At 39.6% G+C, this 14,426-nt stretch overlaps 1 protein-coding gene and 1 long non-coding RNA gene across 2 annotated transcripts in view; both read left to right on the forward strand.

Moving 5' to 3' along the window:
* The window catches only part of LOC150047236 (uncharacterized), an 85,114-nt gene that overhangs the window by 24,089 nt on the left and 46,599 nt on the right, over positions 1-14,426 (forward strand). The window contains 6 exon segments of the mRNA XM_090356532.1: positions 2,691-2,860; positions 3,578-3,639; positions 7,367-7,423; positions 7,538-7,625; positions 7,830-8,034; positions 12,599-12,676. Coding sequence (XP_090212658.1) covers positions 2,691-2,860; positions 3,578-3,639; positions 7,367-7,423; positions 7,538-7,625; positions 7,830-8,034; positions 12,599-12,676 — 660 coding nt within the window.
* Positions 3,650-7,360, forward strand: LOC150047238 (uncharacterized). Its single transcript, XR_016539418.1, has 4 exons — positions 3,650-3,715; positions 4,935-4,976; positions 5,797-5,884; positions 7,196-7,360. It is a non-coding gene; the product is annotated as an uncharacterized LOC150047238 (long non-coding RNA).

The following is a 14,426-nucleotide window of genomic DNA, read 5'->3' on the forward strand; positions in this document are numbered from 1 at the left end:
CCCACAGACAAGGTCCAGGTGAGAGTCACCTCCCCTCCCAACCCTCGTTCTCAGCAGTGTCTGAGCTCAACACACACACACTCCTGAGAAGCAGTGAAATCCTCCCCTTCCACTAAATGAAAGCAAAGAATTAAATAAGAACAAATGAGCATATTTACTGCCTATTAGCATTCACTTATAGACTCCCATATTACAGTGTCTGCCTTTTTGCCAGACTTATTTCACACAATTTGACCACACATGAGTATAAAAAGCAATAGAAGTTTCAGCCCAATCCATTCTGGGTTATCTTTGTTTCTACACCACAGTGTAATCTGCGGACTGATCCTCTGGACTCAATTGTGTGAACACCTGCCTCCACAAAAGCAAATAAGGGAAATGTAAACCTTCTTTCAAATCTTAGAAAGCAAACCCTTCAGTTGAATAGATATATTTTTAGCCAATATTGGGGAGGGCTTGTGGGAGAAGGGAAGAATCTGCACAGAATAGAAGTGTCTAAATTCTGTGCAGGGCTGGTGTTTCCACCAGAATACTATCTTAGTATCACACACCAGCTGGGTACTGGTGGCTCAGACTTGTAATTCCAGCTATTCAGGGGACTGTGATCTAAGGATCATGGTTGAAACTGGAAATACTGTGATCTGTAATAAACTACTAAAAGAAAGCTGAAAGTGGAGCTGTGGCTCAAGTGATTAATTAAGCTCAGGGAAAATGCCCTGGAACTCAGTTCAACTAAAATGATTGGCAAAAAGGAGAGAGGAGGGCTTGGCACAGAGAGTGAGAGAGGGAGAGGAAATTGTATTATAGGATATTACAAAGTGATCCACAGTACTGAATTTATTAACCCTGGAAATAATGACGGATCTTCAACTGTAAAAATAGAAGATATAAAAACGAATTCTCTTGTATAGACCAGTCTGAGACCATTCTTCAAAAGATGAAATTATAGATATATAAAACACATGGACATCAGCTGGGAATTAAATACTAGCAGAGTGGGGTTGGCACTGGGTATGGCTGTGCAAGGTAAAATAACCGATATTTCTCTCTGTGGAATGGCTTTCAATTCTGGCTGCATCTTCCTATTCTGGTGCTTTTGTCAAAGTTTGATTTGGCACCTGAGGACTGGTGGAAGCTTGGGCCCAGAAGGTCATGTTCAGAGATGTTGGTTGGGTTTTTAAGTAATAGGCACAAAGTATACAATGACTGGGGAGCTGCTCTCTCAGTGGTTAAATATGGAGACACCTGGTTAGTTCTGAGGGGAATATGCTAACAAGCCACACTTACTCTATACCCTCTGTCCTGCTTTCTGTCTCAGCATAGGCTCTCTCCACAGTGCTCATGGACACTGAACTATGACCCTGTTAGGTGGCTCTGACCATAAGCTTGGCTTCAGGAAAACTTGATTTGTAACACTCAGCCTTCATTACTGTGAATTAAATGTCTTTTATTAAATACCCATTCTCAGGTATTTTTGTAACATTGAAATTTCAACAAGGATGCTGATTATGATAAGATGATCTTATAGGAAAACAAATGTAATATACATTACACATATACATTATAGGTATCTACAGTTATCTCAGGTTTTTAAAGGAAAGACCCAATCAGGAAGGAAGAGGATGTGTCACATGACAGTTGGGGCATGAGCCTTAGAACCATGACATCACATACAGAGGAACTACCAGCGCTCAGACCCCAGGCAGTTGACTGTGTGCCGTCTCTGTTGAAGCTGCAGTCATGTCCGCTGTCCAGAGCCACAAACTGGAGAAAGACAAGTGTTCACTTCAACCCTGTGTGGCTTCCCTGCACAAGGTAGTGTGTAATGACACCTCTGAGGCTCCTCCTAGAGGGTGGCCCTGGAAAGTGTTCTGTCTTCTTTCTCCTGACCTTTGTGAACTGATGCTGACCTTCATCCACGTTTCTGAAAAGCCATCCCTGTTCACACAGTCCCGGGCTGTGGGGTGAGGACAGTGGTCCTCACATTCTCAGAGGAGAGGGGAGCGAGACCCCACAAGAGACGATTTGAACGAGGCTCTGCAAGCACCTGAGTCAGAGAGAAGAGGTGTCCACACTCTTCAGTGTAGTTCTGGTTCCCACAGAGCCACAGTGCAGGCAGCAGGTCCAAGGTCTCATGTTAGGAGCTTTGGAGGGATTTCACGTATTGCTTGTGTTCTTTCTCAAATTTGCCAAAATTGAATATTGATAACAGATAGAGGGAAATAACATTTCAACAATGATCGATTAAGTCAACTTTATGGTAGGAATCATACCATTTGGAATTACCTCTTCACAAATACATGCATCATTCCAAAATTTGGTCTTATTGTTAGAATGACTTTTGGTTAGTTTGCAGTGGTCATCTGTTTAGGTGAGCTGAGTCACTGGTCCTGGCTTAACCATTCCTCTACAAGGTTCTCCTCTCTCCCCTGCCAGTTGGATGAGCTTCTCCCCACCTTCTTTCCCCATCTCTTGGAGTTGATGACGTTCAGGGCTCTGTTTCTATATCTGTCCTCTATCCATTTAAAACAGTGATCTAGAGCATCTGTTTTCTTTTATAAACCAGAAAGTCCCCTGGGTATGAATAAGTTTTGGGTGGGGAGAACCAAGTGTGACACTCTGTCCCCACTGAATTTGGTGTGAAGCTTTGAACCATGAATGGACACTCACTATGTGTCATTGGTGTGCAGCAGGAAAGCCATCTTCCTGAGGACGATGCTCAGCAGGACAGTCCTGTGTCCCCAGAGGTCACTGGCAGAGCCCTGCTTATCCACAGCCCGGTGCAAATGAGAAGAGGCTGGAGGAGGAGGAAGCGGCACCTCTTCCTGTTCAGTGATGTGCTGCTGGTGTCTAACACCAAGTATGTATTCTCCACACGCTCTCCAGCTCAGCACCAAACGCATTTCCCTCAATGTATTCAATCACCCTATTATAAATCAGGAATCGTTTTTCATTTATTTTTATATAAATTTGGATTTCTTGTTTAGGAAGTACTCACGCAGGTCCTATGTTTTGCTCCTCTAGAGAACAGTCATGCATGAAGTAACCACCGTTCCTGTAGTCCCAGCACACAGAGTTTAAGGCAGGAGGACCCAGAACTAGAGCAGTAGATAGGCTACATACAAAGACACTGTCTCAAAATACACATGCAGCAACCCAAACTGAGAAGAATTGAGTAAATTCAATATGACAAAACACAGGAGGACATTGGGACAGTAGTTGCCTCTGTTTACCTGAGCCTCACATCCCAACATGTAAATAACAAACTAAGAAGCCAAAAGCAGCATGCTCACAACTGCAACCCCAGCTACTCCCGAGGCTCTCTGATTCAAAACCAGTCAACGCAGACTTATCTCCAGTGTTCCTCCAAAGAGCTGGAAGTAGGGCTATGGCCCAGGTAGTAGAAGGTGGCAGTCTTGAGTAACATTGTTCAGAGAGAGTAGCCTGGCCCCGTGTTCAAGCCCTAAACTCCCTGCAACACACACACACACACACACACACACACACACACACACACACACACACACACACACACACACAAATAACAACCCAAAAGATATGGTGTTTCTCTTTTCAGATATGAGAAACACCTTAAGATTAAAGATGCCATCCCCCTGCAGATCCTGGCCATATCTGAATGTGCGGACAAGGATGGGAATTCTGAAAAGTCCTTCATTTTGAGCTGGCCCAAGGAGAAATTCCAGGTCACTTTCCGGTAAGACTGACAGCTGTACTCTATATGTCTAGCATTTAGTCGTGGGAGGACTCAGCCACATTCCCAGTGTGTAGAAAGATAGACACTGTCAATTTCTTCAAGATTTATTTGTAAGAAATTCAGGCAGGTTCCACAGTGTACATAGGGGAGGTGAATGTTCAGAATGCAGATGATCACATATTATCTATGTATTGTATTACATAAACTTTATTCAGCAAACATGAGTGAATCCTGCAAAGAAGCTTGAGAAATTCATTTAGTTCTCCCAGTAAATATATTTTGAATTCCATGAATGTAACTAGGTCTACAACTAGAAAACTGTTAGAATTGCTCTTTAGCAGATGTCCATGTCACTTCTCTGTAAATAGACTGTATCATATTTGTGTTGTGGACAACCAGAATCAGATTTTACCAATGAAGTACAAGATAATTTTTTTATGCCTAGTCCTGCATGAAGGTTGAGAATGGACTTAAGACTAGCTGAAATATGTGGACTCATAAGGAAGTTGTATCATCCATGGTCTCAAAACCATACCAGTTTTATTTTATTCTTTTGCCAGTCATAGGGCTTGAATTCAGAGCCTGGGCCACTGTTGCTGAGCTTCTTTTGCACAAGGCCAGTACTCTACCACTTGAGCCACAGCACCACTTCTGGCTTTTTCTGTGTATGTGGTACCTAAAGAATCAAATCCAGGACTTCATGTTGCCAGGCAGCACTATACCACTAGGCCACATTCCCAGCCTCCAGCTGTTTTACTATTATAAGTTTCATTTGCTACTCTATTGCAAATATTTATTCTCTATTACTAGATCAAAAAATAGTCCAATGAAGTGATAAAGTTATTCCATAGGATTTAATTTATATAATAATTATATATTGGAATAGTACTCGTAGCTGACATGTTTCATGAATGTGGAAACTGAAGTCCTTGCAGGTGTGAAAGTTGCCCATATTCCGATGACTTGCATCACACAGTGTGGAGCAGTGTTTCATGTCAACAGAATCTCTCTTCCCCCTCAGACCACTTCACATCACAATATAAGTATAAATTACCCATAACAATCAAAGTCGATCAACACTCTGTTTATGAGTAGGATCAAATTCCACCCATAGTCACATTGATAGAAAAACATTCCAAGTATTTTTATCTTTAACAAAAGACTTAAAATCACATCATGAATATGAAATGTAATAATAGTTTCTCATTTTAAATTGTAGATCATCAGAGCTAAAAGAGAAATGGCGTTCTTTCCTTCAAAGGTATTATGCCACTGTTCATACTTAATGTTTGGATGTGTTAGTGCATGCATAAAACTCTCTGCAGACAATGATCCCCAAATCACTCCTCTTTTTAATAGAAATTATTTACCCTACCTTCTATTATACATCAAATGCATTTATATTCACAGAGACTTTTTGGTTGCAATCCCCAAGCTCTCCTTGATGTCAATTAATAAATTGGTGTGAATGTTTTCTTAAAGCACTGTCAGTTACCAAGCACTTTCATACTGACGACTCAGCAGGATGAGATATGAGAATGGTGGTTCAAAACCAACCCAGGCATGAAAGATTGCAAGTCTCTTATCTCTAAGAAACTCCCACAAAGTTGGAAGTGGGAATGTGGATCAAGTGATAGTGTATTAGCCTTGAGATAAATAAATATTTATATCTATATATATATATACTCACACACATAGAATATAGTACATGTATATATATGTAGAGAGTCTATACATATATACACATATGCATATATGTACATATAATCATGTTAGCATACAGTGCTGAGCAAACTCAATTGTTCTTCCAGTCAAATACAGGGAGGGGTTGGCCCTTCCATTCTGACACAGAGTCTATATAATCACTGAACCTGTTTCACAGATGTTATTTCTCAGGGCTTCCTTCCTACCTTCTGTATCCCATATTATTTTTCTCAAACAATATTCCCTGTTTTCAATCCCCTATTTTTCTGTATGTTCTTAAAACTTACACAATATAGACAGAGAAATATTACCAGCATGTAATAATTGAACTACTACCTAACTCACTAAATTTTGGGGGTTATTATTGAATTCATCAGGTATATCAACATTCCAAAAAGAGACAAAGAAATTCGGAAGAAAATTCCATTTCAGACTTTCACCAATGATTTCCAGAATTATGGCTCTGTAAGTGTTTTGAAGAGTAAAGAGGACATTTCAAGGTCCTTCCTTAGGCAGGAGAGGAGACTGCATAGTTTTCGTGTGGGAAAACACAGGTGTGTCTCTGCCTGATGCTTTTCTATGCTGACTATGTTTACACACAAAATTGGTTAGCTCCTCTCTATATTTTATTTATTTTTTACTATATTTTATTTTCAAATATTTTTATTGTAATTAATAAAAGGGTTACATGATATTTGCCAGAAGGTACATTAATTCACATACATTGATACCCTTTCACATGTTTTGGTACCCATTCCCTCCTCCCCATTTTGGTTTTCCCCCCTTCCCTATAGAATTTCAAATAACCAAATACAAATGTATCCGATATATCAGATAACAAAGTGAGATACTGTAACAATATTAGATAACCAAGGGACAGCAAAAGAGATGAGAGAAAACATAGTATATTAAGGACAACAATCATTCATTATATGGCTTTTGTTTCAATATCGTAGAGGTCCTTTCAGTTAGCTTCATACTATATGGCCTTATGTGTCAAGGTTTTGCTCTATTGCAGATCTCTGCTAGTAGAGCCCAAAGTTTCTACTGATTATGACAAATGAGGGAAACCATTGAGCCTAAGTTCTTTTGAGTCTGGCTTACTTCACTTAATATGATTTTTTTCTAAGTCTTTCCATTTCCTCTCTATATTTTAATCCAATCAGATTTAGTGATGTTTTCTGTCCAGTGCTCTGGAGGTCAACAAGTTTTTTAAATTCTCTGAGATAGAAATAGCTTCACTCCAGGGGAAAGACTTGGGTGGAAGTCTCCAGAAATGCTTTAGCCAATGAGAAGACATTTTAAAAAGACTCAGTCAGTATGCTTTGACCTGTAGAACTAGAGTACTATTGAAAAAAAAAGGCACAGTTCATCCAACATGTCTAAGTACCACATTAAGAAGTTTGTTGTATTGCTTGGTGTTCCCTCTCTCTCTCCAGAATTTGAAAACTGATATAGATAATATGGGAACTGGATTTTTAGAATATTCAATTATGTTACTGTCATGCTAGGGCAAAATTAAATTGGGTTAAGGTTTACACAGATAATCATATATTTCTGTATAATTTTTTTTCAAGTTGACCAGTACCTTTTCATTGTCACAATGATTGAGCTCTTCTGCTTGCTTCTAAATGGGGGCACAAATTTCCCTGGGTACCAGTAGTGAAGTCAAGCTTGGAGGTCTGACAGCATCCCATGTAGTGTTGTGTCATTTTTAAAGTCTGGCATAGAGCTCTTTCCAGGGTTTGAACACTGACTGTGGTGTTCTCTGTATAGCAGGAAAGCCGTCTTCCTGAGAAGGAAACCCCTCGGGAGAGGCCTGTGTTCCCAGAGGACCCTGGCAGAACTCTGCTCATCCACAGCCCAGTGCAACTGCAGAAAGGAAGCGAGAGGAAGAAGCGGTACCTCTTCCTGTTCAGTGATTTACTGCTTGTGTCTAATACCAAGTACGTATGGACGGCACGCTCTCCTGCTCTCCACAGAATACACCTCCACTAGCAAATGGTATTCAGATGACCCTTCCTTTAGACAACAGATTCTTCTGGGATTGTGTTGGCCAAGGATTCCTTGTTCATTTCCCACACGTTCTTAAAGGTCCTATTTTGTGATATGGTTGAGGAGATGATGAAGAATGGAAAATGCCACCAGGCGTGGAGTCCATCCTGAAGGCACAGCACACTAACTTCCAGCAGGATCTCAAGCTCGGGTCCAGGCTAGGCTACATAGAAAGGCCATGACTCAAAACAAACATAGAACAACATCATCAAGAATGTGACAGCCACGTACTCTTGTCCCTGGTGCACACTCATAAAAACAAAAGAAAATAGTTTGGGGAGAGTAAAGAATTCTTCACATGACACATGATGGAAGTGAACTAAGAGAGATGGTGTTTTCTGTTGCTCTTTCTTAGGGATAATGCAGGCTTTAAGATCATAAATGTGGTCCCACTGCATACCATGTGGATTTCCGAATGTGGGGAGAGCATGGAGAAGGGTGATGATCATTCCAGAAATTCCTTCCTTTTGGGCTGGCCCATGGAGAACTTCAAGGCCATCTTTGGGCAAGACTTACCACAGGACCCTGTGTTCACATCAGTCCTTTGTGGACAGAAACAGGTTCCTCTATACAGTCCAGCACACACAGAATAGAGCTCCATTTCTTCTCAAATTCTTTCAAAGGGAAATATTTAAATTTGATTGTTTGGGGGCTTCTTTTTTTATCCTTTTAGTAAAGTGATTTTTAAATGATTGCATTGCTGCTGTTGACCATTCAAAAGGCAAAAACATACACCACACAGAAATTGAGGCCCTAATTGTTATAGCGACCGTGCTTTCCATACGCAGAATGAAAAGAAAAGTGAAGTTGTAGTGCCTGCAAAATGTGGGGAGGGAGAAGTTACAATGGGTTGGAGCAAACAGATGAAGCTTGCTTCTCAGTGATTTGGGAGGACAGAACTGTAATGACACAAGGTCGGATTATCGACACACAATGACATACATTTACTGTTACTCATGATGAGTTATATATATAATTTATCTGACTCCTAAAAGCTTTATTTTAAAATCATTCTTCTGTCGGTAGTTTTAAAAGCATTTGAAATTTTAAAAGCCAAATTAAAATAGCAAGGGTAATAATATTCCTCATTAGTAACTTAGCAGATTTAGGCAATCATTAATGCTTGAACAAAATCTCAAATAAGAATCAAACTAGTGTAGAGCAAGACACTTAGGAAATAATCTGATATATTAGAGTTTGGAAATTATTGTAATTCAATGAGCCATTGTCATTTCACAGAAAACAATTCTTTGCTCTTACTGTAAATTTATATTAGTCATCCTTCAATGAGGAATAGTTCATTCAAAGACAAAATTCTTGCATATAATATAATCTGAGTAACAATATTCTGTATTTGAATGCCAGGTTTCATCAATGTGGAGACTGTAAGTAGGCAGGTGTGACACTGGCCTCCATTTAGGTGGCTTGAGCACACAGTGTTGATCCATCAAGCATTTTCATACCAAACCATTTTCCGTTTTTCCCTAAACTCTACTTCACATCACAGTGAGATCTCCCAGGAAAATCAGAATCCGTCACAGTGCAGTGGTGAGGGGGATAGAATTTGCCTGGATTTGCGTTGATACCAGTACATCGACAGTATTTTTTTTAAAAAAAATAATGTTCTTAGAATATATTCAATTATATCAAATATAGTTTAATATTGTCTACTATTTTAAATTGCAGTTCTTCAGAACTAAAGGAAAGATGGTGCTGTTTGCTTCAAAGGTATTTGACAAGTGTTTTTATTTAACATATTGATTTCTTAACGAATGAATAAAGTCTTGTAACCCACTCTCCTGAATCTCCCTGCCCCACCCCACCCCCAACTTGCTTTTCTTTGTTTTTCTCCATTTCTTTTGCATTTGGTCAGTCCTGGAACTTGAACACTGGGCCTAGGCACTGTGCCTGGGCTCTGTTTGTTCAAGGCTAGTGCTCTACTTTTGAGCCACAGCACCACTTCCGTGTGTGTGTGTGTGTGTGAGTGTGAGTGTGTGTGAAACTGATTGGAGATAAGAGCCTCCTGGACTTTCCAGCCTGGTCTGGCTTTGAACCATGATCCTCAGATGTCAACCTCCTGATTCGCTAATTTTACTGGACCGAGCCACTGGTACCCAGCAAGCTTCTCCCCCATTGTAATAGAAATGGTTTAGTCTGACTGCAGCTATAAAATACTTTCATTCATTTTTGAAGACTTTTGGTTATCATAAAGTTTTGCTTAACTAAGGTTTGCTTAACCAGCACTGTCAATTCAACTGACAGACTTGAGCTACTATTTCCTTAAAATAGATACTGGTCTTCACTAGTAGTTCAAGGCTGAAGCTGAGATAGGAGGATTGCAGTTTAAGGCAGGTCTGAGAAGCATAGTACGTTAGATCCCTCTCTCCAGTTAACTACTAAAGAGAGTGACTGTGGTAGATCCATAGCCTTGAGCATAAAAGCTCAGAATCAGGGTGACACAGGCCCTGAGTTCCAGCCCCCAAGACTGGCCCAATATTTATTCCCATCCTCTCCTGAGCTAGCTCAGAGCTACCGCAGGTTTCAGTGGCCCAGGAAAGTATTGGCCTCCCATCCGCACAGCAGTGTTTTACATACTGGATCTACCTCCAAATGTCACTCTCCCGCTCCACCTGTTCTCTTCTGGGTCCTCTCCTATTTTCCTCCAACATTACTGCAGTTATCCAAATACATAATCTATCCATGAGTAGTTACAGCTTACACAATAATGATTGACAGAATATGAACTCTATAGACTGATTTCAGAAAGAAGCTAGTAGATAATAATTGTGTCACTCTGGGTTATTATTTGAATGACTCAGGCATATCACCCGCATCAAAGAGGAAGAGTCAGAAGACAGCATTCCACTCCAGATCCTTACTAAGGACGTACAGAAAAATGACAGTGTAAGTGCTTGTCTACCAAAGAGGAAATTCCTAGTGACATGCTTGGGCTGCAAGAGGGAGAGAGATTTTATAAATAATCAAAGATACGAAAACTTTTGGAAAACAGTGGGAGGAAGACCATGAGGAAAGGAAGAAATCCATGGTGACCACAATTAACATTTATTTATAGATGTAAATATCATAGCAATGTGACTTATTGGCATTAATCTATGGCATTAACAATTGCTCCCCCTGGAGCAATTTGGTTTATGCTCATTGTATCATGGGTACCTTTACTTGAAAATCCTCTGCCAACGTCCCTGCCTGAATTTTCTTTAAAGGTATCATTTATTTTAATGACTGCAGTGCAAACTGAGATAAAGCTATTTTATCTCAATATGGGATATGCGCTGCACATAATTGACTATGCCTGAAAGCTTTTCAAGAGCCCGAAGCAATATTAGACTTTATTCACTTGACTACCATGAATAAACTTATAAGGTAAATTTCTTGTTTAAACACACACTACTATCACATTTTGTTGAATAAAAGGTCATTTCATTGGAGTGACATTCTTCTGGTATGTTATTTCACATTGTTTATATGTGGAACAGTTATCATTGATTTCAACTATTTGTGGTTTTGGAAATCATAAAGGAAAGGTTACAAAACATTACACAGAAAATCATACTCCTTTCAATCTAATTTATCATGTAGAAATTTACTAATTAATTTTTAAAAATCCTTTTTCCTGTATAACTTTCCCTAGAGCAGTATCAACATACATGAACATTTTCAGTTAAAAGTCCTTTCCATAGTTCTTCATTATTATCTTAAGAATAAGATATATCTTATATCTCTACTGATGTCACTTTATTAAATTCAAGTATTGCCCATATATGTACATATATGCATGGATATTATGTATCTATGTGTTCATATATATGCATATGAATATAGATAGGTATTCATATATGCATATTAATACCACACACAACTCTCTCTATAACTATATGCATATATACATACATATATGTGTGCATGTGAATATGCATACATACAGGAACACACAATATATGTGAATAAATACACATATATATGCAAATATATACACATATTACTTTTATGCTAAATATATACATAGATACACCATATACATGTGTTTGCGTATGTATGATCATATCTGTTCAAACCAGGGACAGGCATATGCTACTCAAGTGTTCTCTGCTTTAACTACAGCTGAGGCTCTAGAATATTTTCCAGCTACCCCCGTCTAGATTATTTTCCTTTTTTTTCCTCATAATGTTCCTAAGTCAGCACAGAACCCTCTATGCTCAAACATTGCTTTAACCATTATGCTAAAATTTGAAGCTTCACTTTGCTTAAGCACGTCAGGACTAGATTCACCTGAGATGTACACTTTGAAAGACTCACGGTGTGTTTTTCCATCTCTCTCATGACCTGTGAGACATGCCTGTCTCTTCCTGACTCACTCCACTGGTGACCATGCTAGAGAGAGGATTTGTTAGTTCAGTTCTGCATCTTATAGAATCAGTGTCACTGAGGTCTCGGTTTCCTGAGATTCATTCACACATAGATGAACGTCATGAACCTGACCACTGATCTTCATTCAGGCTGTGTGCAGTCTTCACATCAATGCTTGTAGCCCCATTATCTGAAAACATCATTATTTCATCTTCACTATTGCCATTTTCTCTGAATATTATGATTTTCATTTCTTTCCCTCTCAGTACTGTTTTTGTTGGTCCTGGGGCTTGAACACAAGGCCTGAGTGCTGTGCTTGGACTTTCTCAAGGCTAGAGCTCTACTACTTGGGCCACAGCACCACTTACAGCTTTTTTTCTATATAAGTGGTACTGAGGAATCATGCCAGACAAGTGCTCTACCACTTGGCCAAATTCCCAGCCCTCCCTCCCAATATTTTGATGATACTCTGATACCTTCTGCTCTCCATGCTGCCAGTTACCATTCTGCCTTAAGTCACCTTATAGCCATGTGTCCTTTCTGTATGTCTGAAATGCTTTCTCCTGGCTTCATGTTCTAGAAAGGAATGAATAAACTTTCTATTCAAGAATTTGTGTTCGACATAGGTTTTGCATCATAAATACCTGAGCACAAGATTTGCTTGAGGAATAAGGATTCTAATTTTGGAAGACTTATACAATCATACTATTTAAATTCCTACTGAATACCTTTCTTTTTATCCTATGTCTTTTATAGCCAGTAACCGTAACAGTAACAAACACAGATACAGTGAAGGATGTGGTCAGCAAATAACTTTCGAGCCTTGGAATAAGTGTAAGTCACCTTTATTGTTAAATTAGAAACTAATTTCTCTTTGGAAATTAATCTGGTGGATTTATGCGCATATGTGTACAGGTGTCCTACTATCATAAGGTGGCTGATATTTAGATATTGATGTCATTTTTAGTACCCTTTTCTCAACACTTAGAAGCTGGAGGCCACTGGGTATTAGGTAAATTATATGAGAACCCTGACAATCCCGTTCTAAATCTCATGCCAACTGACAGTAAAAGCAAAGGAAGTGGGGATATAATTTTAGAGCCCTGTTGTGTACATAAAGCTTACCTGTGATGAAACTAGTGTAAGAAGCTGAGTCAGCAAGGTTCGGGACAAGGTTCTTTGGCTCATGCCTGCAATCAGAGCTACTCAGGAGACTCAGATACGAGGATCCAATTTGGAAGGAAATCTGGGCAGGAAAGTCCAGGTAACTCATATCTACAGTGAACCAGCAAAGGTGGAAGTGAAGCAGGGGCTCAAGTGGTAGAGCCCTAGCCTTGATCGGAAAAGTTCAAGGACAGTGCCTAGGCCCTGATCTCAAGCCCCAGGACTAGAGCAATAAAAGAGAGAAGTTCCACTGTCCTTTATTGCATGGTTTTTCGTGTTGCTTCTTTCTTCTTTCTCCTTTCTTGTGCCCATTATTCTGATGGTCACTGGAAATTCATTCATGAAGAAGGGAGCCCAAAAGGGGCATGTGCTCTTGGGTAGTTCAACACGTGGAAGAAACCCCTGAGACTTCTCTACCCTGAATGGATGGCCTAGTGATATAACTGCAGGTGCTGTCTCCAGCACACCAGAAAGGGCAGACACATGTTGGCATGAGACCACAGACGTGGGGGCGTATGTGTGCACTCCCATTTCATCCTGATGCTTAGTTGCTCATTTTTTTTTTAATTTAGCTGGAGGTTGGGTTTGAACTCGAGGCATCATGCTTATTCAGTGGATGCTCTACCATCTTCCTCATTTTCAGTCTACACTGGACTTATGGGAGATGGAGGGCTGTGGACAGTCCTGTCTGCACTAGACTGGAACAACAATAATCTGAATGTCACACAAAGAAGTAGCTAGGATGCCAAGCATGAGCCACTTGAAGCTGGCCTTCATCTTGTTTTATATTCCTGCCTCTGCCGTTATGCTTTGAAGAAGCTTATCCATGTTGTTACAGTGTTTCTGATAGATTCCTGGGGCACTAGGGTTTGGCAGACATAGAGGAAAATCCACAGGACTAAGGATTTTATTAAACCTTCTTCTAAATACGGCATGAAAGAAGTACCTGGAAAATAAGGCTCTGGATGTGATTTTGAGCTGAATATGAAAAGTCCTTAGTATGACTTGAATTTTAATCTAAGTGTTATATTCCACTCTCTGTAAAACTCAACCAGAATTTGACATAACAACTCTATCATTTCTATTGTGGTATAATATCATAATACTGTATCAAAAAGTTGAAATTACACACACTAGGTATAGAAGATATCTCTCCACTGACTCCTACAGGACAGTGTGCATGTTGTCTGAATCAGGACCCAATCCCTCTTAGAGGAGACATAGTGTTTTTAGGGGTAGAGATTAAATGAAAAATAATACCATTGATTGTTTTTACCACTCAAGTGACTGTTTTTCATTTTTATAAATTATCCAGTCACATCAATCAGAAAGAAGTTTTCTTCAATAAGGACCTGTGGTTATTTGGTTTCCAAAGGTTGTCTGGTTAGAAGGATTCTGATGTCTGCCTTTGAAGATATTA

Source organism: Megascapheus bottae, chromosome 23, assembly GCF_031878675.1.
Source record: "Megascapheus bottae isolate mThoBot1 chromosome 23, mThoBot2.hap1, whole genome shotgun sequence".
Taxonomy (NCBI): Eukaryota; Metazoa; Chordata; class Mammalia; order Rodentia; family Geomyidae; genus Megascapheus; species Megascapheus bottae.